At 35.9% G+C, this 27,122-nt stretch overlaps 1 protein-coding gene across 1 annotated transcript in view; it reads right to left on the bottom strand.

Moving 5' to 3' along the window:
- The window catches only part of LOC109057540 (CUGBP Elav-like family member 5), a 144,795-nt gene that overhangs the window by 67,800 nt on the left and 49,873 nt on the right, over positions 1-27,122 (bottom strand). Inside the window, exon 3 of the mRNA XM_042719065.1 lies at positions 5,378-5,426. Coding sequence (XP_042574999.1) covers positions 5,378-5,426 — 49 coding nt within the window. The remainder of the gene's footprint in view (positions 1-5,377; positions 5,427-27,122) is intronic.

Below are 27,122 nucleotides of genomic sequence, written 5' to 3'. Positions count from 1 at the left end.
AATCAATACTTATCACTGCACAGAGGCAAATAGGGCTTCGTGATGAATGAGACGTTTGGTTAATGGTCAGGTCGAGATGGTAAAGGTCAAATCTTTATGGGGAATTCTTATGATAGCGGAGCAGGAGGTGCACATGACATTTAACTACCAGAGAAGACACTTAGGTTGCATCTCCATCAATGTACTATATGCCCCAAAACACTGAAAACAGTACGCCAAAATTCAATTCCTAATACAATTCCTGTACTATTTTTGAGCTAGTATTACACACAATCCCTTGTACTAGAAAGAGGAGAGGGAACTGAAGCTGCCACAGCAGTCTTTAAATGCATTATACAAAATGAATACATTTAGCTGCATGCAAATGCAAATAGTATGTGACAATGGAATAGGATCGTGATGCAATTTTACCACATTTGTGTAACATTACCCTGATATTAGAACATAGCGCGAATGATGTACTTTCCTTCCATCAGCACAGTGTATAATATCAGTGTTCAGTGTTTCATGCTGCCATAGCAACTATGGGAAAAATACTGTAACGTAAAGCATATACAGCCACAAGACCAATATGTCAAGATACGAGTACTCAATAAATAGTTGATATTAAAAAAATTCAATTAAGAATAAACAATTATTGTGTTAAAAGGCGCTCACATTGTTAAATTTTCCCATGATTTTTAGTCATTGATGATAAAAAAATTAATAATTATAGTTACCTTGGTGCTGAAACAGACTATATCCAGCATAGTTTTGTTTCACATCATATCTGATTGCCTGAGGAAAAGTATGTCAGTGCAAACCAGAATTGTGCATCATTCAGAATTGAACAGAGAACAAACTTTTAATTGAATTCGAATTTAGGTCGCAAACAGAAGACAATTTAAAATTATTTAAAAGGAATTAAAAAAAAAAAATCATAGAACTGTCATTGTTAAAAAGAACGATACATAGACAGAGTGGTAGATAGAATGATAGAACAATAGATTGAACAATATATCTATCTGTTCATTCTGCTTGTGTTTCATGAATAAGACTGAGTGTCACAAATGTAAATGTTAAAACGCTGTCAGTGAGATGTTATTTTGGGCACAGTGCAGGTGCTGATTGAGTAAATGTCATTTCCCAGCACAGTAGATCAGTATCGAGCTGCTAATTGACCCTTTGTTAATTACAAATAATTAGTTTAAGCTAATCCGATAGTGTCCTTCATCGCTGGTGTTCTGATAAGCTATTGACAGGAGCTTCCCTTCCGCTCTGGACTGCCCACCGATCTGCCAATATCAGTGACATCAGCCAGAGAAGACACTGTGTGAAGCGTTTGTGGCCAACTAAAGCTAAATCTGAGTGGCTGAAGATCTACCAGAGGGCATCTGTGTGATCAACATTGTCTAATAGTCTTGTATCATCAATAGTGAAAGTCATTTACACACCCTTGAATGACAATATGGTAAGAGTGCAAGACAGGGATGAGAGTAAGCAATGTAACAATTACAAAGGCCTCAGCAAAAAATACAAACAATGGTCAAAGCAGGAAAACAAGGGCCATTCAAAACTGAATTAAGAATGATTTTCCTAAACTTGAAGTGAATTTGAATTGAAGTAGCAAATAGGATGCAAATTTTTATTAAAATTTGAATCTAAGGAAGTAAACTGAAATTATTTGAAAATTTAAATAAATTCACATGAATGTAACTAGAAAAGATAAGTTTTGCCAAGAAAAATGTTGATTGTTTTAAATACAATGAGATAGAGTGATAGATAGAAGGATAGAATGGTAAAACAATAGAATGATAGAGTGATGGATAGAATGATAAAATGGTAGAACAACAGAACAACATATAACAATATAACGACATATAGCGATAGATAGATAGATAGATAGATAGATAGATAGATAGATAGATAGATAGATAGATAACGATATAATACAACGATATCACGATATAATGACATAACGATATATCGACATATAATGATATAACAATATAACAACATATAATGATTTAACGACATATGACTATATAATAATATAACAACAACGATATAATGACAATATATCGATATAACAATATAACGATAGATAGATAGATAGATAGATAGATAGATAGATAGATAGATAGATAGATAGATAGATAGATAGATAGAGTGAAAGAACAATTCAGGGTGGAATAGCTCTTCATTTCCCAGAATGCATCACCTATGCTGAATTTCTTTAAATTAAAAATCGAACTCACACTCATGAAGTTTAACGCATTTAGGTTGTTTTGGGTCAGTTCAAGTCACAAACCCCTGGTATGAGGAGCAACAGTAATAGCTAGCGATGGCTAGCCTAGCATTCTCCGCTAATGAAGGGCTCACCGCATGATCACCACGTAAGCTGCATTCAAACACCAGACAGTTTCTCTCACAAATGACTTTTGTTTTTTTAGCTTATTCTTCCTGAGACGTCCAAAGAATGAGACATCAAATCAGGGCACAAAAGATCTCTCTAAACGCTGGTGCATTTGGCCTGTCAGAGCTCAGATTTGGAGAGTCATAAGCCGAGAAAGCTCTTTTGTTTGGGGCGCTAAAAGCATTTCGGTATTTTAGACACATCCCTCTATTTTCTGCGTCGGAGTGGGCGGCAGGCGGGGGATAAACACCGTTTATGACAGAGAAGAGTGAATTTGGCCTTGTGACAGAACGCTCTCGCCACAGGTTTTCTGCCCATCTGAACCATTACGAAAGATATGACTGTTTGAGCTACGGCTCTAAATTCGATTTTTTTTTCCCTCATTCAAAAGGAACGAAGCTTTTACTTTAACCTGTGTGTACTGGTGTGCTCATGAACGGTGACAATAACCTAGTCAGTAGCTTTGTTCCCTACTGTCTATAGGCAATGATTTCCATAAAAGCACAACTGTTTTCAACATTTCTTGAGCAGCGAATCAGCATATTAGAATGATTTCTGAAGAATCACGTGACACTGAAGCCTGGAGTAATGATGCTGAAAAATTCAGCTTTGAATCACAAAAATAAATTACATTTTAAAATATATTACAAGAGAAAACAGTTATTTTAAATCGTAATAACGTTTCACAATATTACTGTTTTTCCTGTATTTTTAATCAAATAAATGCAGCCTTTCTGCCTTTAAATTCACTGCCTTTATTCTTGCCTGTTATTATGTGTGTATAAATAGTTCCCTTTCAGTCGGTTACTCTCAACGTCACGTCGGTGACCAACGAACTGGGATATCACTTCGACAGACCAATCTACTTCGAGTGTAAACTAAACGAGCCAATGCACATTGGCATGCAATTATTGTATCCAGCTGCAGCTGATCACAGCGTGAGTATAAGAAGGCAGAAGGTGCAATGCATACCAGCTTTTTGCTTCAGAGCCGAGCGACAGTATCGTTCTGCTCAACTGTGTCTATTCGTGAACTACAAGTTCAGCACACTCTGGGAAGCTTCGTGTGTTGGCGAGACAGCGCTTCAGCGGTTGTCGTTCCAGAGTCGAGTGAGTTGCGCACTTCAGGCTGCACTACCCCCTGTCGTGTTGCAACATCCAGTCCAATCCCAATGGATAGAACAAGTCCCACCCTATGTTTCATTATTATCACAATATTCTGTTTCACACACAAGACACACACACACACACACACTACAGATGCAAATGCACCATGCCATGACGTGTCAGTGAGACCGAGATCTTCGTCTTGTGTCAGCCCAGAAATGTCACATCACATAGAAAACATACCACGCTTATTCCAGTAAAGTGTCAGCTCCTCTCTGTTTGTGGTCATGCATTTTTACACATACATGACACGTCCGTTTGCCTGTGACCTCCTGACAAACACACAGAAAAGCTTCAAAAACAGAGAGAGAGAGAGAGAGAGAGAGAGAGAATGCTGGCAAAAGGCTCTTTACTATTTTATTGATTGCGTGTTCAAGTCCACCTCACTGCAGCTTGTATATTTAAGAAAAGCAGGCTGAGCACGGGACCCCTGCACCCACTATACCCCCACACCCCCCCGCCCCCCGTCACAGCGGCGGATCGAATGACTATTTCATTTACAGTCTTATGCTAATACACTTCACAAGAAAAAAAAGATCTCTGCACACACATCCACACAAAAAAACAAAAACTTTAACCAGAATTAATACACACAAAACACACAGAGACAAAAACAACAGAGAAAAACCTAAGAAAACAACAAAAAACTGAACGCTTTCAGAAACAGTCGCAATGCAAAAAAAAATCTGTATTATGTTGTTTTACAGTAAAACTCTCCTTGACACTACCTTTCAAACAATATATTTTTTTAAATACCTTTTTTTCAGCAAGGATGCATTAAATTTATCAAACGTGACAGTAAAGATTTTTGTTGCAAAATATTCCTATTTTAAATAAATGCTGTTCTTCTAAACTTTCATCAGGGAATGTAATGTAAAAAAATGTAATGTTGCATGTTTTGCATCAAAGGAATACATTACATTGTACAATACATTACAATAGAAAATTGTTCTTTTAAATGGTAATAATAATTCACAATATTAATGTTTTTATTGTATTTTTGATCAAATAAATGCAGCCTTGGTGAGCAGAAGAGACTATTCAAAAAAATTAAATATTGTACTGACCTTAAACGTCTGAAATGCTATTGAACATTTATTTGAGAAGCAAATTAGTCTAAGATATTAAGACTTATTTTAAGAGAATATATTTTGAATTAGAATTTTATATGTACTGTATATTTCTTAGTAATAGTAATAGTAATTTTTAAGCACTTTTTTGCTTTGTTTTAAGCACTTAATGTTTGATTTTCTGCAGCACAGATGGAACAGAAAAACATACAGAATGGATCTCAAGACACGTTTTTAATGCTAATGTTTGATGCCAGCTAAATATTACAAATATAATATACAAATATTACAGTTGCTTCCATAAGCATTAATATGCAACTCATGCTTCCTATAATTGGACTATAGTTGTACAATTATTTATTACAAAGCACGGCAAATCAAACTATTTACAACTTGATACAGCATCTTGCATGATGCGAGACACTGAAAATAAACAAGATTCAACTCCTACACAAACCAAAGACGTCCATCTGACAATGCATATGCTTATGTCTTTAAATTCAAATTCAACCCCTAAACTTTCTTATATCCTCTCCTGCTCCCATGTCGATAAAAAGCACCAAAACCTTAACCATTAAATGAATCAAATCGATTAAAAAGCACAGACCCCGAAATGTAGACACCCGAACAGAGAGAAAACAGCAGTCAAAGCTAATATCACCAGAACACATGGCCGGATCAGAGAGTGAGCGAGAAAATAAATGAGTGTGGAGCATTAGAGTGAGGTAGAAATGAAATCCTTTTACCTCCTCGACTCTCGCTGTCAGCTGGCTTCACCTGAATAGGCCGTGTCATCTGCGGGAGAGAAAGAAAGAGAGGGAGAGAGAAAGGTTAATGTGGAGCCAGAGGAGCAGGTTAGGAGCGCGTCGTCTTGCTCTCGGATTCACAGCTGTCAGAGCCACTGAAGCTCAGAGACGTCAACTCCCAGAAGCCCACGGGCCACAGGAAACCGCGTACACACACGCTTACACGAGTCATTTCAACATCAGGCTCGTATCCTGACTTCAGTACAGCTGCTGTAGTTTGAGTTAGACTGAGGTGTTGTACAAAATCAGACGAGAACTAAAGGAAAGAAGAATCACAAATGAGATCTTAATGAAAATGCATCTCGTCAAGGAGATTAAATAGATGTCCAGTTGAGATGTCAACAGTATCTCAAGCTGCACTATGAGTCGCATTAAGTCAGTGGCAAAGTCAGAGATATCAATATGACCTTACACATTTCTCCTCAAATCATCTGAGCTTCTACTCACTTTTATTTTAAAACTAGAGTCATTTTTAGAGCTGCAAAATTTTAGGGGCAATTATTATTATATATATTTTTTATGTGATTATTTGTACAGTATGGCCAAAAATGTGACTATATATCAATGTGACAAAATACTAATTCAAATACTAACACAAATACAAATGCTAATATTAATACCATCAATATTTGGTAGAAAACTGCACATATCCCTTAAATTGTATCTTCTTCTTATTATTATTATTAAAAATATTAAACTAAAGATTACAACTGATGTAATTGTGATTTTATTGTAAAATAAAAAAAAAGAGTATTTAAGAAAAATTATATATTATTCCACAGTACAAATGTAAAATTATAATATTAATTTTGGAAAGTTAAACCATCATTATTTTGGTGGAAAATCACAGGGACCCATTATAGCTTCTCTTTTGTTGACAACAGCCAGTTTATACGTGCTTCTCATTACAAGTCTGAGAAGATGCTTGGCGCATGTTGCATTTGTAAATGCATGATACTGTATAAGCGACCCAAAGTCAGAATGCATGCAGAGATGAAGTTCATGTGGAACAGCATTTACTGTGAACCAAAATGCTCAGAGTCACTGAAAACTCTGTATCACAAGCTGCACACATGTAATGTCCACAGCGATATAAAGAGGAACAAAGTTTATACTTCAATAAAACGTAATTGTGATTCAAAAAGAGCAACCACTGAGCAATCTGAGGTCAGGCAAGGTCTATAGCATCTGTTTAACCCTGCTTTGCTCCATCACTCCATCTCTGTATTCACTATTCGCTTCTTAATTTCCATCTAAACTTCTCTCTCTTCGTTGCATTTTCCCCTCATTACGGTTCACGCTTAAAGATGGACGTTTCTGAATTAGGTTAGATGTTTTTTTTCCTGGAGCACAGAGGCGCAAATTCATTGTGTCTTTCATGAATACGAAGCATGTGCTGTGATGCACAGAAAAGCCCAAACACGCACATTTGCATTTGTTTAGTGTCTGATGTGAGGAGGAAGACGAGCGTGTGAAGATGACGAGAGAGAGAGACACAATCTTACACATCTAATAAGTCAACACTGAGATGTTTTGTGTGGAGCAGCTTTAAAACCTGTAATCTGATAAGAAGAATGAAAGCTGATCAGATCACGACAGCGTTCTGCATCCTGTACGTGACTCTGCCCTAGACAACAGGAAATCACAGCACCTCCTCCAAATCAAAGCCGACAGGCCACGGACAAGGAGCACCACTGATACTGAATGACAGAAACACAGAAATATAAGTTCAACTTCAGTGCATATTTCATCAAGTGATGGAAGCCCGTTTGTGCTACTCAATCAAAAATAAAAAAGTAATTGCAACTTTTTTATATATCTTACAATTCTGATTTCATTGCCAGAACACCCTGGCAACCAGCTAGCAACACCCTAGCAACCGCCTAGCAACCCTGACCACATAGCAATGTGACAAAAACACTCAAAACAGCTGAGCAACCGTGTGGCAAGCACACAAAACACACTAATGACCAACTAGTGACGCCCTAGCAATGGCTCAGAACACTAAAACACCTTAGCAACCACTAAAAACAAGCTAGTGACCACCTAGTGACACCTTAGCAACCACTCAGCACATCAAAACACCTTAGCAACTGCACACAATTCCCTAGCAATCCCCTAACCACATAACAATGTGCCAAAAAAACTCAAAACAGCTGAAGTGGCAACCACCCAAAACATGCTAGTGACCACCTAGTGATGCCCTTGCAACCACGCAGAATACCAAAATGTCCCACTGACCAACTAGTGATGCCCTAGCAACCGCCCAGCACACCAAAACACCTTAACAACCACCTAAAATGCCATATTGACCTAGTGACGCCCTAGCAACTGCCCAGAATATCAGAACACTTTTGCAAACACCCAAAAGCCCTAGTGATGCCATAGCAACCACTCAGAACATCTAAGCCCCTTAGCAACCACCCAAACAACCTAGAGATGCCCTAGCAACCACTCAGAACACCAAACAACCTTAGCAATCACCTTAAACCCTAAAGCAACACCCATAACAAACTAACAACCATATAGCATTTGCAATGAACTGCCTGGATTAACCTATCAAGTACAAAGAAATGAGCTAAAAACATTAAATTGTAAAAATAGTAATACTTTTTAATAAGAACTACAAATTATTTAATAATAATAATAATAATAATAAACCACATAGTAATGTGCTAAAACTCTCAAACCCTGTGGTAATCACTCAAAACACCCAAGCAACCACATAATAACCCCCTAGCAACCACCCTTAACACTGATAAACTGCATAGCATCATCCTGGCAAATCTAGTTTCAAATGTACAACTAGATTAAAAGAGCAATTCATCTTATTAAACATCACCATTACAACAAAACATAAGGACAATGAACATTTAAGCTAGAATGCATGCATTAGTTAAAAAAAATGGAAAAGCAATAGCAATTCTTGACAGGGAATGGCAAATAAAACAAGGGAGGGAAGGAGAGAACAGGAGCGAGCAGAAGCGCTACAGTGAGAAAAATGAAGATGTACAGAGAGACGGGTACAGCAGGTGAGCTGTGTGGTTGCCCGTGGCGACATCGCTGTGGCAGCGCTGATGAAAGACTCTCCTGTATGGAGTTGTCACGGCGACGGCACACAGGGGGCTGAGTCGCAACAGGAAGCGGGGGGTGAGACGGGTCACAGCCTCGACAGGAAGTCAACATCAGTGCTAATGGGGACCTATCGCTCACCTAGGTGGCGAGCCATACAGGAGCGATACACAATAACAACACAACACCACTCTGCACGCCTATGCACATTTGGATTCTCACAAAGCATTTTTTTCAGGATTGCAATTGCTTCACTTAGCATCCAAAATAAATTCTCTGCCACGCTCACCAACGGGAGGTGAATTGCGAAAATTGGGCCGTTTTTCCTTTCCATTTGCAACACACAGTGCGGGTCGTGGTGTCAATAGCAACATCATATATTATGCAGGCTACACATGCTGGTCGGAAGGTCTTACCTCCCACTTCTGAAGACGCAATCAGGAATCCATCACATTCAAGTGTTTGGTGCACGTTACATGTCTACTATGCATGCAATCCAGGGCATGTACACACTGCAGCTAAATTCAGTTGCCAGTTCACCTTTCAGTGTTTAATCCTGTTCAGTACACACACAGTTCACTCATTTACAGGAGTGACAACTGCATCCTACAACCGAATTGACTCACGAAAAATTTAGGTGGCAACAACTGTATTTGCAGAAATTCTTCAGCGTGTGTATTGAATCGAACGGAACAACTAACTGTTAATGATGTATTTGAACATGTATCAGAGTGGTGTTACAAAGAAATTACAGGGAAGGAGGTACTTCTTGACTCATTGTTGCCAGATATTGCTATAAAAAACAGCAAATAAGAAGAAACATATAATACACTTTATAAATTAAATTAAAACTATATTTCATCTCCATAAAACAGATCGCTTTATGAGCCAAGCCACACCTAAACAACAAGCCAATTAAAGCAACTAAGCAATAAGTGTTGCTTATAATACTGTATGTGGCCATTGTGAAGTTCAGGAAAAGTTTAGGGAGTGACAACTGCATTTATATACAGGAGTGCATCCCCTAAATTATCGTTTTGTGTGTGTACGAAAAAAAAAAAATTGTGATGACTGACACAGCTGTAAACACAGCAACGTTTTGCCATCTTCAGCATTTGGTAACTGCTATTTTTGACCAATGTAATATTCCAGCAACCAAAAATTCATTTTGTTTGAAGACTTTTACTAAGCCACCGTCGACAAAGCTGGCTTTTTTGGTTATGTTTGGAAGGTTGCTTAGCCGCAGGGTTGCCAGGTCTACGCAAAAAAATGCAACCAAACACAACAAAACGTGACAAAAGTCGAAAACGCGATTCCCAGTGAGTGAGGTTTTTTGATTCAATCTGCGGACTTAAAAAACAACCAGTGGCAACATTCTGTGGAAAAATTGTGGACTTTGTAACACTGCTTTTAAGTTTTTTTTTGTTTTGTTTTGTTTTATCTATGATATGAAACTCCAAAGTAAAGTAGTTAAAAGAATACCATGGTATTTGAAAGAAGAGGGTTTAATTGTTGTAAACATTGTGCCTCAGTAGAATAACATTTCAGAGAAATGCTCAACAAACCACAGATGGTCCAAAAAGAAACAGCACTGATGAGCCTGAAATGGATCAACCACAGACAATATGACAGAACAGAATCACACGAGGGACAGATTTTAACCCCACACTGCCAGACATCTCGTCTTCGATTCATATCGATTTTCAATATATATTACAGCAACATTATCTTCAACATACAGACTGTTACCACCAAACTGCTCCCACGTGAAGTGGCTCAGACGAACATAAGGCTGTCAGTGTTCAAATATGCTTTATGATGCTCATTTTATAATAATAACTGTCATAAATGTGCTGTCATAAAGACAAACGATCCACCTGTCTGCACACACACACACATACACATGCTATAGTAAATACATAAATCTGGATGCATGCAGTGTTTATTCTCATGTTCTACTGTACTTACAGCTGCCCTGTATAACTGATGACTGCAGCAGATTTCTGGGCAAAAACACTGATGCCACATTATTTATATGGGGCTTCCACTTTATGGAATTCCTGTTTACTAATGGTTTTCCTGTGAATGAGGGGAAAATTACAAACACACACACATCAAAACAAACATACAGTAGCTTAGCCGGCTAACAAGTTAGTAACTGATTTTTTTTTTTTTTTTTTATTACTGGAAAATATGCATCAACGCTATGAAAACTTGTTTCTGTCATGGAATTTAAAATAAAATAAAATAAAATAAAATAAATGGTAATTGCACATTTTTATCTCACAATTATTTTTTCTGACAATTAATTTACACCTCTCAATTCATTTTTTTTTTTTTTACATCTTGAAATTCCAATTTTTTTCTTCAGAATTCTGAGCTTACATCTTGCAACTTTTGTTTTTCTCTGTATTCTGAGTTTACATCTCTCATTTCAGTTTGTTTTTTCATTTTTTTTAATTTTTTTTGGAAATCTGAGTTTACATCTCGCAACCCTAGTTTTTTTTTTTTTTTTTTTTCGGAATTCTTAGTTTTTTTAAGAAAAGTCAGAATTGTTAGATAAAAAGTCACAATTACCTTTTATTTATGTTTTTCATTCTGTGGCAGAAATGAGCTTTCACAGTATTCAGCCTATCCAGCCTAACTACAAATTCAAACAACATACTGTACATAATCTCAACACTCACCGCGCCCTCCCAGCTTTTGTAGGTGCAAAAACCTATTTCTTATATTAAACGTTACTCAGAGTGCAGACCTTGAATAACGTTTAAACAACATACATAAGAAATATAAGTATTGGTATTTTTTCTAGTTTTTTTTTTTTTTTTCTACTAATTTCTCAGCATGGTTTAAATGCATTTGCTCTATATTTAGTATCATTACTTTTAGTTTAATTTATAATGTATCTCATTTGGATAGAAACTGAGCTGAACATATCAAAATGCTGATGCAGAAAATTTATATCCAAAATATAATGAACCAATCGTCAGTTAAACAGCCCCTCTTCAACTATTTAATGAGATGTAGCATATACTGTAGACACAGGTGTCTGCATGCACACATCAGAACACACACACTTCCATGTGCACATACACACTCTCATATGAGGATACACAGGTGAGAGTGGATTGTGGGTGACGGCGCAGGCCGCTCATCATCTGCAGATGTCCTGTGAGCGGTGACCCCTCACGGCTGTGAGGAAACCATTCATTTTAATGTCTCCAGAGTGCACCGATAACCTATTAGCATTTCACTGCTGCAACCACTTTCAGAACAATGCACACAAACAGGGCTGTGTTATCCGGCAGGACTAGGAGAAAAATATGAAGCAGCAGAACTGTTTTCAACATTGATAATAATAATAAACGTCTCTTGAGCAGCAAATCTGCATATTAGAATGATTTCTAAAGGATCATGTGACACTAAAGACTGGAGTAATAATGCTGAAAATGCAGCTTTGATCACAGGAATAAATTACATTTTAAAATATATTTAAACAGACAAAACTGTTTTAAATAATAATAATATTTTACAATATTACAGAATATTTCATCAAATAAATGCAGTCTTGCTGAGCATAAGATAACAATCAAAAATGTTAAAAAAATCTTTCTGACCCCAAACTTTTGACGTAAAATGTAGTGTATATAGAAACATTGTGGTAGAGGAGAATATGGAAACAGACTCAAGAGAACATTCAGCAGTGAGGTTCATTATCTTGTTATTTAGAGAGTGAAATGAAGAAGAGTCTCACCATCTGTCACATAATCATTTACACGTAACCTGAATATTCCACATAAACATACACCAGAGCAGCAGCAGATTATCTCACCTCAAGACACACATGACTAACTTAAAAACTTAAAAAACACACTAATATATAAGTGTCTGAAAAACCTGACAATGTCTGACAGTAAACCTCCCAATCCCAGCATTCACTGCTGATCCCTAAAGAAATATTTAAGTTTATCTTAAAGCCTGCAGACAGCATCTGCGGTCTGCCGTCGACCACAGACAATAAAGAGAAACGCATTTACAGCAATGCATTTACAATGGAAATCAAGCAGGCAAGCAGACGGAGGGTTTACAAGCCGAAGTGTAAAGCTTGTGATTTGTTAATGAATTCTTCAATAAAACTGTTTGTTATTTGAGCTGTAAAGTTAAACAGTTCCCCCAAAATTTGCTGAAAATGTACTGAAGATGAGTTTGTTTCTTCATGGGGACAGATTTTGAGAAATGTACTGTACCGTAGCATTGCATCAGTCTCAGCAACGGATCCTCTGCAGTGAATGGGTGCCGTCAGAATGAGAGTCCAAACAGCTGATAAAAACATCATAATAATCCACAAGTAATCAACACCACTCCAGTCCATCAGTTAATGTCTTGTGAAGTAAAAAACTGCAAGTTTGTAAGAATTGAATCCATCATTAAGATTTTTAACTTCAAACCATTGCTAGTAGCTAAAATATGAGACTTATATCCATAATATTGCTTTCTACAGTGAAAAGGTAATTTGGTCTGAATAAGGAGAGAAATTTGCACAGCCAAAACAGTTCTAAATAAAAATGTTTGTGAATTTAAATGTGAGAGGACAACTTGAGGAAGCATTATTTTGGCCAAAAGCGAAGGTTTACAGTTAAAACATATTAATGATGGATTTAATTTTTACAAACACACAGCTTTTCACTTCACAAGACATTAACTGATGGACTGGAGTGGTGTGGATTACTTGTGGATTATTGTGATGTTTTTATCAGCTGTTTGGACTCTGACGGCACCCATTCACTGAAGAGGAACCATTTGTGAGCAGGTGATGGAATGCTACATTTCTCCAAATCTGATGAAGAAACAAACTCATCCACATCTTGGACAGCCTAAGGGTGAGTAAAAATTTGGCAAATTTTCATTTTTTGGCTGAACTATTGCATTAAATTATTCTTTTGCACAGATACCAAACATATTATGGTTCAATTTCTGATCCCAACTTCCACTGTAAGTGCATCATGTTAAGTCAAAACATGTTGTGCATGAACAAAATAACAGCATAATTTAGGAACAAGACCTGAGGACGATTAAATAATGACAGCGTTTTCATTTTTCGGTGAACTACAGCTTTAAGCCGCTCATTCGAAGCGATGCGTCCCCCTCACTCAGCTGTCATGAATACAGCGGATCAATGCAGGGGTCTCGGCTTCAAAAGGTCAGCCATTCAATCGCACCTGCCTTTGTGTGGCCACCAGCCCCTGGTTGAAGCGCACAGTGCCGCTAAGTGGAATTAATGGACGTATTGATTGCATTCCCCACAACTCAGATTGAACGAGGTGAGAGGAGCTCTCGGTGAGCCTGCGGCCACTGAAAGACGTCCAAGACCTCAAACTCACACAGTGAAAAGACTTTATTTAGATAACACCGCAGCACCATTGATTAAAGCAGATGCTTCGAAGCGAAGGTGAGGCTGTTGTGTGGGTTAGTGAAGGATTGAGATGTGACGCAAAAAATAGAGCTAATCTGAAATCATGAGAGTCTCGTTATAAAACAGAGCTCGATCGCATTTCATCAGGAACTTTTGTTCATTATTGATCATTAGAAGCAAGTTGTCGGTGTCTTGCCAAATCCTTCCCGCCTGTCAAATCATAGCACCTTCTCTGAGAAGCTGTTTATAATGCCTGATTAAAATAGCCTTGATTGTATTTTAATTGTGTTAATGAAGTATAATATAACTTTGAATACTGGATTCTGATTGGTCAGTTTTTTTTTGTTTGTTTGTTTGCTTTTCTGTATAACTGACAAATGAATTCCTCCATAGCTATCATGCTAGTTTCAAGTCTCTTGCATCACTCTTGTTCTTCTCAAATAATAAAATAATTTACACTCAAATCAATATTTCATCTCTGTGTCTTTAATTATTTGGTGAGTAGCAGCTTGATGTCTGCATCTTCATCATCTTGTTGCACTAAAACTCCATTGACTGAATTCAAAAAAAAGTTTAATTGGACAGTATATAAGAAAGTTTTATTGTAAAATTTTAAGTTTACTCACTTGAGTGGAATTTTGCATTATATCAGAATATTATAATATTCATGTATTTTTTATTATATTATTTTCATTTCAGAATATTACATTATTTGCATTATATCAGAATATTATTTTTCACATCCGAATATTATATTATTTGCATTATATCAGAATATTATATTTTTTAATATATCATTTTTATAATATTCTATTATTGGCATTAGAATCAAAGAGTTGTCTATATTATGCATAAATATAACAATAAAATTCAATAGCTGTGTTTTGATTTTAGGACTACATAAATCAAGGAGGTACACATGATTTATAATCAAGAAAAAAGTACTATAATAATGCCTTGATTTACTTGAATATGGAGATCATTCAGTACCATGGTATTCCAATCTGACACCAGCACTGACACCATGGTATCTTGCCAATATTATTACAATTTAAGATAACTGTTTTCTATTGTAATACTGTAAAATATAATTTATTCCTGTGATGCGCAGCTGAATTTTCAGCATAATTACTCCAATCTTCAGTGTCACATGATCCTTCAGAAATTATTCTAATATCCTGATTTGCTGCTCAAGAAACATGTCTGATTATTATCAGTGTTGAAAACAGTTGAGCTGCCCAATATTGTTGTGAAAACTGTGATATATCGTATTTTTCAGGATCTTTCGTTAAATAGAAAATTCAAAAGAACAGTATGCATTTAAAAGAGAAATTTTTTGTAACATTATAAATGTCTCAGCTGTCACTTTCGATCAATTTAATGAATTCTTGCTTAATAAAAGTATTTATTTCTTTAAAAGAAATCTTATTGATCCCAAACTTTTAAACGGAAGTGTGCACATAGCTTCAGGAGCTCAATATATATTTGTTCGCGACAGCACTGGAATCACAGTGAAAGACAGGCTTGTGGATTTTCATGTTCATGTGATCTGCTGACATTGACATTAACATCAACACTAGCTGCGGGCGAGTGAGTCGCTCTCCAGAATTCTTCCTCTCTCTTTCTCGTCCTCTGTCTCTCCGTCTCTCCCTCAGGGCTCAGCTAAAACATATCCTACTCTGCTCCAAAATAAAATCAATACAACAGAAATACACACACACACACACACACACACACACACACACACACACACACACACACACACACACACACGGCTTTATCTAGACACACGGAAGATGACTGTATGTGACTGCAGGCAACAACAACATACTCTTCTAATCCAGGTCACACCATCTGTAAGAGAGAGTTAATGAAGAGAAAGACAGCTCATAAGAGAAATACACATAAAACAATGAGATCTCTTTCACATCTCACTTGTTTCTTTTAGAAAACAATGAGAATAAGCAGTTTGGAAAATATCCCAATGAACACCCTAAATGCATTTCGTCTAGTGTGTAGAGTTTGTTATTTCTTGTAACAGATTTGGAGAAATTTAGTGTTACATCAGCATTGAATCCTATGCAGTGAATGGGTGCCGTCATACTTGAGATCAGGAATCGGACACTTGTTGTAAAAATAAAAAATTGATTCTGCCTATCAATTGCTGTGTGCTCTATTTTGCACACAAACAGCTCATAATTGAGTACAGTTTTTATGTAGCCTGCTATTTTTGTTCATGGTTTTCAACAGTAATTAAATTTTTTGCAAAAATCTAAATGTTTGTCTTCGAAATTGATAAGAATTTGAATTGTTGAGCAGAATTGGAATTGATCAAATTCAAAAGATACCCAACCCTAGTTGTAACTTTAAACAGTCACTTCTGACCGAAATACGAGTCCATAATCCATAATAACGCTTCCTCTTGTGAAAAAGTCCATCTCCTGTTGTCCTCTCACATCAAAGTCCACCTACACTTTGTTTAGAACTGTTTTTTCTTGTAAACAGTGATGTAAACAGTGGTGCAGATTTCTCTCCTGATTCAGACAAGACAACTTTTTCACTGGAGAAAACAATATCACGGATGGAGGACAATGGTTAAAATGTTTTAATAATGGATTTATTTCTTACAAACATGTAGCATTTGGCTTCCCAAGATGTTAATTGATGGACTGGAGTGTTGTGGATTAGTTGTGGATTATTGTGATCAGCTGTTTGGACTCTCATTCTGACGGCACCCATTCACTGCAGAGGATTGTTGAGTGAAACATTTTCATTTTTGGGTTAACTGTTCCTTTAAGGCATTAAAGTTAAAGAACAATAACTAAAAACTCCTGATTATGAAAAAGCAACATCTTCTCTTCTGCAAGCATGCACGAGAGACAGAAAAGCAGAAAGATGCACAGACAGAATAGGAGGAGGAAAGAAATCAAGCCAAGCTGACGGGATTGAAGGAGGGAAGGGGAAGTGAGAAGGGATGAGAGACTAGACAGTAGTTTGAGGCGAACAGCGAACGGAGGCCAGCTTCTACACGATGAAAACTGTTTCGACACCAGATTTCATATTCATACTTCTGTAAGACTCAGCACAGAGAAATGTCTACATAGCAGAATGGAGAATAGCCCGGAGAAGAGCTTCTGCCGCGCTGCAGATCTGCTTGTTTGTACTCTCACCGTGTTAATTCGCCTTTGCTCTGCGCTCAGCTTCCTCCTCGGCACGTGTGCAAGTCAAACAGGGCTGTGAATGCATGCTACAGTATATCATGAGTGTGTGTTCTTCTAGCATTTAAAAGGAAATGTGTTTTTTGAGCAACATTAGGATGCTCCAGTCTCAGAGCGCATGCTTTGGCTGCAGGCTTATGCATATGTGTTTGCATTTAAACAGGGCAGCTGTCACTGAGAATTACATCCCCTCACGTCGCTCTGCCTGAGATATGACAGCTGTGATGTGAGAGGACGAGTTGAATTGAGAGAGAGAGAGAGACAGAGAGAGAGGGGGAAGTCGACAGCCGACAGGGGAGATCGACGGGGTGAGTCCGTGAGAGGAAGGACAAGATTACACTCATTCACACTCACTCCTGTTTACACCCATGACCAGATCTGGAGCAGAATGCCTGCAAGGAGAGGCATGCATCTGCTGATGTTAAAAACTGACTGTTTACTAGATCTGCATTTTCTGAAAGACTGAAAGAATGGTGTTGGTTCTTTAAGTCTTGTGGACTCTCAGACTTTCCTGTCGCTAAAACAGTAGAACAGGGCACTATCAAAGCCAAGGTCATAGGTTCGATTCCCAGAGAAAGTAAGAAGTGACAAAATGTAAATGTGTACCTTGAATGCAATGGAGGTCCCTTTGGTTAAATTCATCTGCCAAATACATAAATGTAAATGACTTCATAAACCTGCATGAGTAAAGGCCACGAGACCGCAAGTCCTGCCATTTAGCTCACATGACTATAAATGGTGAAGAGAATATTCAGTAGGCAAATAGATGTAGAAAAAAGCAATGCCATATGCAAATATTACAATGACATCATCACTTTAACAAACATTTAGAATACTAAACATTCTATCAAGTCAATGAGAGATTTTCAGAATTTTAAAAATGTAAATCTAAGCCTTTAAGTCTTTAATTGTATATAAACTGTTTTCACTCATATTTTAGAATTTTACATGTTATTTTAGAAACATTTTCTAAAATTACTACAAATAATATTTGTAATTATTTGAAAAAAGAATTTCATTTAGAACTTTGAAATTTTTTTACCGTGTATATGTTAAGCTTTTCAATCATTTGCTTAATAATTTTATACCTCTTTACTGAGGTGTGATCAAATTTTGCATAATAACATCTGATTTGTATGGTGACAAGGGGTTGTTAAGCTCCAAAATTGACAAAAAATATATAATAATAATTAATAAATAAAATATGTAATCGTCAAAGCCTGTAGGAAAATTACCAAATAATAGTCATTTAAAACATTATTTATATAGCTCTCAAATCTAGACATATAGACATGTATGCAAGTACATTCTTATATTGTACAACCATGGGGAAATAAATAAATAAATAACCAAGCCATCAAAAAAAAAAGTGATTCTGACAAAAACACAGGCACACATTACACACGCAAGTATGAAAACACACTCACACACACACACACACACACTTCCCACTTAAATGTTACGCTGATTGGTGCCAAGCTAGAATGCGGTGGACGCCAAATGCCAGTGACCTGCACTTTGCACCCCTGACTTCCTGTCAGGCAGGAAACGCATCATAAATGAGTGCTGGGTGCTGGAGGGCGAATGCATGGGTATAATTTCAGTGGCGGTGGCACCTGCCGCACCGAGAGTGTCTGACCATCAGAATGAATGGGGTCACAGCCCATGTGATCGCCAAACTCTCATTTATATGTAAATGATGCTAGCTCTACATCCACACACACACACACACACACACACACACACTTCAAAACTCGCTACTCACTCTGGCTGGAACACACACACAAAAAGCCCCAAACCCTATTGAGCTGCATCACTGTGTACATAGACAGCTGCATACTAAGGGTGCTGGATGCAGCGGAGCGGAAGGGAACAGAACCAGGTTCAGAGGACATGCTTTAAAAGTTGGACTTCTTGATGTGGCTTCTTGAAAAACAGGACACTCGTGGCAAATAACGCAGTTTTCAGCAAGAAACATACCAGTGGTCAAAGACGTATGTCTAGCGCATATGTAAATAAAACAAAAATACAAAAAACCTGAATGCAATAACATGCCTTGTGTGAACACAGCATGACAATCAGTGTTGTTATTGTTAGCTAAAACTATTAAAAATCATTAAAACAGAAATAAAGAATTTAAAATTATAAATATCAGATGAAATAAATGTACTTAAAAAAATAAGATAACTGTTGCCTTGGCAAATTATTGAAGAAAAAAAAGTTCTAAAATAACTAACACTTAAAAAAAAAAAATAAAGCTAAATGGAAATATTAAAAAAAAAGAATAACAAATAGCAAATAACAAAATTACTAAAAATTAAACTGAATTTTGAAAAAATAAAATAAAATACATATATTTTTAATAATCTAATTCAGTTTAATTACAAACCGACTAAAACTGGAATAAAAATAAATTAAAACCAAACAGAAATATTAAAAAAACTAAAAGGAATAACAAAAGCACATAGCAAAATTATTACAATTTGAATTAAATTAAAAAAATATTGAAAACATTAATATATATAAAAATTAAAATAAAAAAACTTACTTCAAAAGTTTAAGTATTAAAATTACTAAAACTGAAATAAAATACAGCTAAACAGAAATATTAGATAATTCAAATCTAAATATTATAATATTAAATATTAGGAAAAAAATAAACTAAAAAGAATAGCAAAAGCTCATAACAATATAACACAAATGTATATTAAAATTAAAATGAAAACCAAAAACACAAAATATACAAATATATAGGACTAACAAATAAATTCAAAAATAATTTTATAAGTTTAAGTACTAAAATTACTAAATTAAATCCAAACAGAAAAAAAACTAAATAGAATAACAAAAGCACATTATTACAAAATTACTAAACCTTAAACTAAAATGATATATATATATTTCATTAGACTTTAGACAGAATAAGATAATGATTGCGTATATATATATATTCTCTGCAAAGGACAAATGCAATGCAGCATTAGACTTTAGACAGAATAAGATAATGATTGCGTAATGATTGCGTATGCTGCCCCCTAAGATCCCTTAAAACCCCTGTGCCTACAAAGACAGCTCCCTAAGTTTTGAAGACAGCAAAACAAACACTCTTTAAGCGCAAAGAAAGCCTCTCAGAAGATTCCTGTGAACTCATAGAGGAAGATTGCTTGATATTCCCCGGACACATCAAAAGTCTGTTTAATCAAAGACGGATCTTCACTACACTGCTGCATCTTAACAGCCTATTTATTCAGGCCCAGAATCCAGTAAACACATCCACGGATCCTTTAAAACACTTTGGGCTCTTAATGCAGCAGATTTAAGATCGGTAAATAATGAATGCGCTGTGATCTTCAACTCCACACCATCACTGGACCCAGAGAGCGAGAGACGGATTCTCTTGCTGAGATTTATATGACAGTAAAATATGCATGCATATATGCATTCACATCAGGAATGAAGTGTACTGGAGGCCATAATGACATCAAGCATTAGTGCTGCAGTAAAGTGAAGCAGGTAAACGCACATGTATGATGTAAGTCAAGGTTTCTTGCTCCAAAAACACTCATTATATAGTTTTACATGACCACATTCAACCCTCTATAATCATGAAAGCTAGAAAAGCTTTTTATAAAGCACATTTCATTTGTATTTGAAAGCACTTTACCAAGAAAAACAAATATAAACATATGAAACATTAACCCTCTGGAGTCGATTAACGCGTATACGCGTTTTGGGGTATTTTCTCCTGATAACCCCGAAAAGAACTTAAATTACACTTTCAGTTTTTATCGTACAGATAAGTGCAATACATCAATCGAATCTGTAAAGGGTCTACTTTTTTTTTGTATACAGACATAATAACAACAAAACTTTGTGCACTTATAAAATAAAGATAACAAACAAGGAGTGCTGTCTGCAGCCTTTGTCTGCGCTGATCTTCAGATACAAATGCGTCATTAAAATGAACTGTAACTCAGTGAATACTCAACGAAGAGACATGAGAGAGATATCTATAGAAAGCCTGACATGTCTACTTTTAAAACTAAACAAGTGCTGCTGAAAACAAATATTCTGTGATAAAGTAATCCATATGAAAACAACGCGATGTCCGTTTTTCACGTCTCCCTTCATTATCTTCTAATGCGACCACGCCCCCGGGCCGAGCGCTTTTGAGATTCAAATGTTTCACTGAAGCGCGCGGCTTTTGAATATGCCCACACATCAGAAGACAACGCAGCGAGATTGTTCTTCAAGTTTTTTTTTATTTTACTGTTTGCTTCGCGATGAGAGGAATAAGACATAATTCACCCCAAAAAAGATGTGATGTGGTTGAGGATTTGAGATTTGGATTTCCTCAGAAAAAAGAATGAAGCACTTTATTCAGCAGAGATCATAAACATGAGTAAGTCTCTTTTTATTTATTTATATACTTGTACTAGTTTTCACATAACGTGTAAACATTTTACTAGTTAGACTTTTTCCAAAGACTTTTTCCAACCTATAATTCCTGACTAAATGTATAATCAAGTGAAATATTATGAAGTTTCAATAACAATATACACTACTATACCATTCAAAAGCTTGATGTAAATAATATAAATGTAACAATAAATGTAACTATAACAAATGCAACAATCATTGCTGTTCTTTCAATTATCCCCCCTAAAAAACCTAAAAAAAATATTCTCAGCTCTTTACAACATTAATAATAATAATAATAATAATAATGATGATAATAACAATAATTGTTTTTTTGTAGAAAATAAGATTGTTAAAAGGATTTCTGAAGGATTGTGTGACTGGAGTAATGATGCAAAAAATTCAGTTTGAAAGTCAGCTTTGATTTTTCCTAATAAACTGTTTAACTGCACTCACAAGTGAATATTAAATTATGTTGTGGGATAATTAAATATATTCTAAATAAACTACAAACATAAAATTATATACATTTATTTTTGTCCTCACATTCTTTCTTGTAACTCTTCCCCTCTCAGTCACACAGCTGACTGAATGGCTCATTATGCAGCTCATTATGCAGGTCTTTGTCTTCTCAGGTGTGAATTCATGATAGGTTGACGCCTACTCGCATATGACTTTTACCAACAAAAAGTGTCTTAGAAAATTTAAATCAATATATTGTTTTCTGTAAGTGAGTAAACAAGATGATTTTCACATCATTTAGAAAAAAAAAATTCTAGGCTACAAGCTCCAGTTCTCAAAATTCCTGGGAACCAATTTTCTGTATGTGTTTTATTGCCTTATTCAAGTGATTTAACATTTTTAGTTTTTCACTAACCACGCATAACATTTTTTTTCTCAAAAACACAATCATGTACATACCTGCTGCTCACATATTATTATAGCCTAGTTTGTGCTGATTACAGTGAGATTACACTTTAGCCATTTAGATATTTATAAGAAACTGAAAAAAAGGCACAAATGTCAGGGCATGACAAAACTTCTCCAGGCCCCAAAAATACCCTTAGACTCCAGAGGGTTAAAATTGTATTAATAAAACAAACACAAAATCCAATAAAAAAATCAAACAAAAAAAAATATTAAAATATAAAAATTAATAAAATAAAAAAAAGATAAACATAAAAAAAATAAAAAAGTATTTTAAAAACATATGAAACATAGATTATTATGTTAAAAGAATAAATATTATAATATGAAATATAAAATAATAATAGAATTACTCAAGCAGAAAGAAACATTCTGTTACTTTACTACGTAGCTTTATAAAATCTCCATATGTAAATTAAAATAATAGACATACTAAGCAAAAAAGACAAATATAAAAAACAAAAACCACATACTTTTTAAATAATTGTTAAAAAAATAATATAAAAGTCAGATATGTTAAAGGGGTCATGAAATGAGAAACCAAATTTGCCTTGATCTTTTGGAATATAACAGGTCTTTGTACAATTAAAACGTCCTGCAAGTTTCATAGCTTAAGACGTCCTCCCCATTATAAACGAGCCATTTATTTAATCAAGCTCTAAATACAGCTCGTTCTGGATCCATGGTAAGAAGTGACGTCACGGGTGCGAAGTGACGTTCCAACCATTTGCATATGACCGCCTCCAGCACAAGACAACTACGCTCATTTCGTATTGTTTGTCGCGCCGCGCGCGCCGCCTCACAAGTGTTCAGTCGACGGACAGCGAGTGGGTCTGTGTACAGGAAAATTACAATGCCACGCAGATGTGCTCAACATATAAGGTTTTATCATTGCAAGAGCCATCGCTTCGAATGCATCACCCGCTACTAAACAGTTACGCTCAATCCACAAATGTTCTGGCTGGGGGCGTTAATAATTGAGCCATAGGCACTGTCGTTAGCCAATTATAACAGTGGGCATTAACACTGAACTCTTAAAGGGGAAACAACCCAAAAAACAGACTGTTTGAATCAAAGGATGAGAAACAGGGTTGGAAAAATGTCATAAATCACTAACTTTTAAAAGTTTTTTTTTTTTTTTTTTAAAAAACTATAGTAATACTATAATTGCACCTAGGGGACCATAATAATAAAATAAAAAAACCCATGTCATGACACCTTTAAAAGAATAAATATGAAAATATAAAATATAGAAGATAAAATAGTACAATTACTATTCAAGCAGAAATAAACTGTCTGTTTTTACTTACATTCTATTTCTATATGAAAACTGACATAATAGACATACTCAAAAAGATTCATATAAAAGTAATATATATATATATATATATATATATATATATATATATATATATATATATATATATATATATATATATATATATATAAATGTACATTTTAATATAAAATAGATTTTAAAAATCATATAAAAGTTATAATAAAAGGAACGAATATGTAAACAAAAAATAAATATAGAACATAAAATAATAGTAGAATTACTATTCAAGCCGAAATACATTCGTACCTTTAAAATTGGCAAAAAATCTAAATCTATAAATCATATTTAAATTAACCTGACCTTTATATGTTAATTTAAAATGGATTAAAAAGAATGAATAATGGCTATGAAAAAGGAAAAAAAAAACCAGACATAAACTGAAATAATTTCATGCAAGAAATTAGATGAAAATATTGCTTTTTACAGCTGTATCTTTAAAAATCCTATATGTAAATAACCTCCAAAGACGTAGTTCATCAGGATGGGTCAAGTTGTTGAATAATGAATAGGATGTGTAAATGTGGGTGGTCATATGATAATGAGCCCAACTCTTTAACATAAATGGGTGGAGCTTTACATATTTACTTACTAAAAAAAAATTACATATTTTATCCATGCCATGTGACCATTAACCAACATCAGAGAAGTGTGAGCTTGCCAATTAAGTTAAATTATTGAAATATTAACTTCTCATGAGGACTTATATTTTAAAATATTTTAGTCTAAGTGGTTTGGCTGACAAAAAAAAAAAAAATATTATTGTGATTATTATGCATTGAACATTGGTGTCTTTTCTCTTATCACTCTTGACTGATTTGCAACCAAAGCTCATCATCACCATCATCATCATCCTGATCTTCATCGGCATCATTAGAGCTGCTTTCGGCGCAGTGTGGCAGCACGTCTAACCTCTCATCCTATAATTACACCGTTTCAGCCCAACAATAGCCTGCTTTTTAATAAGGAGCTTATTTTCTTTATGATTCCCTAAAATGGAGGGTAAATAAACTCCCAGGACTATATCCTGCCCTGCTGACTCTATGAGCTCTGTAATTATGTTCAGGAGAAAGCGCCGGCCGCCTATTGATACGGCACAAAACCAGGGGAAGCGTCTGGAAGTGTGGCGTTAATGAGGAGCGGGAGGGTGGATCTCTGGAGGGTTCTGCTTATCTTGTGTCCCCGAGGACAGAAACCCAACGCCGCCTGCGTGCATTTAAACCCTTTACAAACGCCGTAATCACCTGAACCGGGGCTTAATGGACCCTCAGCTGCTCAGATAAAACTACAGCTACCAGAAACCTGACAGCATGAAAGACACACACAAAGAGAGAGATGTGAGCCGTCAGGAGGAAGACACAGGTCCTGTCCCGAATGTCACACTTAAATGCTGTCCTCAGCCCCAGTCTGCTGTCTACATAGGCAGCTGCCTTCTAAAACTAAAATAGAGCCATATGAAGTGCTCCTCTTCAGAAATACTTCAGTCCGTCTGACCACACACACACACACACACACACACACACGGCTGCCATGTCAGCTAACCCCAGCGATGAGCACATTTCAGATCTGACATATTCAAGACAGACTGAGAGACAGAGACAGAGAGAAAGCTGTAGGGTTTGGGGTAAACATCGCTCCTCCTCATCCTCCTCCATCACTCAGATGAAGGTGGGAGATCAAAGCGGGTGTTAAACGCAGTTTGAGAGGGACAGAAGCCCAGTCTCCTCCCCTCAGGCGCTTTAGCCAATCAGAACATCAAACACCCGCACCATTTATCAGCACTTAGCCTGAGGTGGCCAATGACGGGAGCGTTTGATGGATGGCGTATCTATAGATTAAGAATCTGGTCTGACTGACAGCTCTCATAACCCACATCACTGACAGCCGCATCACATCCTGACAGATAATCGTTGATCATCTAGCGGCTCGTTGCGGTACAAACCTTTCTTTCTCTTCTCATCTAGGTCAAAACACTTCTTTTTTTTTTCCAGAAGTTGTTTCTGCTCACCAAGGCTGCATTTGTTTGTTTAAAAGTATAGTAAAAACAGTAATATTCTGAAAATATTTTTACAATTTAAAATAACTGCTTCCTGTTTGAATATATTCTAAAAACGTAATTTATTTCTGTGATCAAAGCTGAATTTTCAGCATCATTGCTACAGTCTTCAGTGTCACATGATCTTCAGAAATCATTCTAATATGATGATTTGCTGCTCAAGAAACATTTCTGATTATTATCAATGTTGAAAAAAGTTGTGCTGCTTAATCATTTTGGTTCAGGTTTTGAATAGAAAGTTTTTTTTTTAATTGAAAATTCTAATTTTTGTAAAATTACAAATGTCATTTTTGATCAATTTAATGCATCCTTGCTGAATAAGAGCATTAAGTTCTTCAAAAAACGGTTTTGTCATATGTATTAGAAGTAATAATAATACAAAGTATGATTTTACCTCTATTTTGGTTTTGTTTAAAGTATCGTGAGATCAGTATCGTTTATCATGAATGAAAGTGAGGGAACTGAGAGGGATTTGTTTAACACATTCAGTCAGCTAAACATTAAAAATACATAAAAGTGGATCTAAAACTGAGTAAATCGAACTGTACTTGAATGCCTCACAGCCCTGTTTTCATTCCCATCAAAGGAAACACACAGTCTGCCTTGACTAGCATCAGCTGTGTTTGGGCCGGAGCTTTGGTGGAGGTTGATTTTCCATCAGCGTGAGCCGCGTGAAAGGCACTGTGAGATATTTCCTGATATTGACCCTGCTGTCAGGACGCTCCTGTATCTGCAAAATAAGTGTCTTTGATAAAGCAGGTTAACATTGATTAATCCTTGAGAACTCTGGGCCCCAGAAAAGAAATGAACGAGCAGCGTCTCCCTGAACACAACACAGCCACTCATCTCATTACTGCAGCGTGTGCCTGCGCCGGCCTGTTAGCGCTCCGCCAGCACCTTCGTTTGGGAGGGAAGGACAACAATCGATGCACGGCTGATTTGTTCCAGTAAGGAGTTTACAAAAAACATGGACTTTCTTTCTTTCTTTACCATAATATTCTACTCTTATTTTGTCCTCCAACATTCCTTTGAGATTTGCAGTATTTCCCAACATTAACATTCCAGATAAATAAATACTGTTCAATTCAATACACTTTTTTTTGCCCCTAATGGGGTTATTTGTCCTGCAAGATTCCTGTTTTCATTATATATATTTGTTTATATTATTATTTTAATATTATTAGGCTGATATCTGAGCCATTAACAGAATGAGCAGATAAACAGAATTTTTGAATGCACATTTT

Source organism: Cyprinus carpio, chromosome B2 (assembly GCF_018340385.1).
Source record: "Cyprinus carpio isolate SPL01 chromosome B2, ASM1834038v1, whole genome shotgun sequence".
NCBI classification, from domain to species: domain Eukaryota; kingdom Metazoa; phylum Chordata; class Actinopteri; order Cypriniformes; family Cyprinidae; genus Cyprinus; species Cyprinus carpio.
Note: the sequence above shows the minus strand (reverse complement) of the source record. Positions and strands in the feature narration are given on the sequence as shown.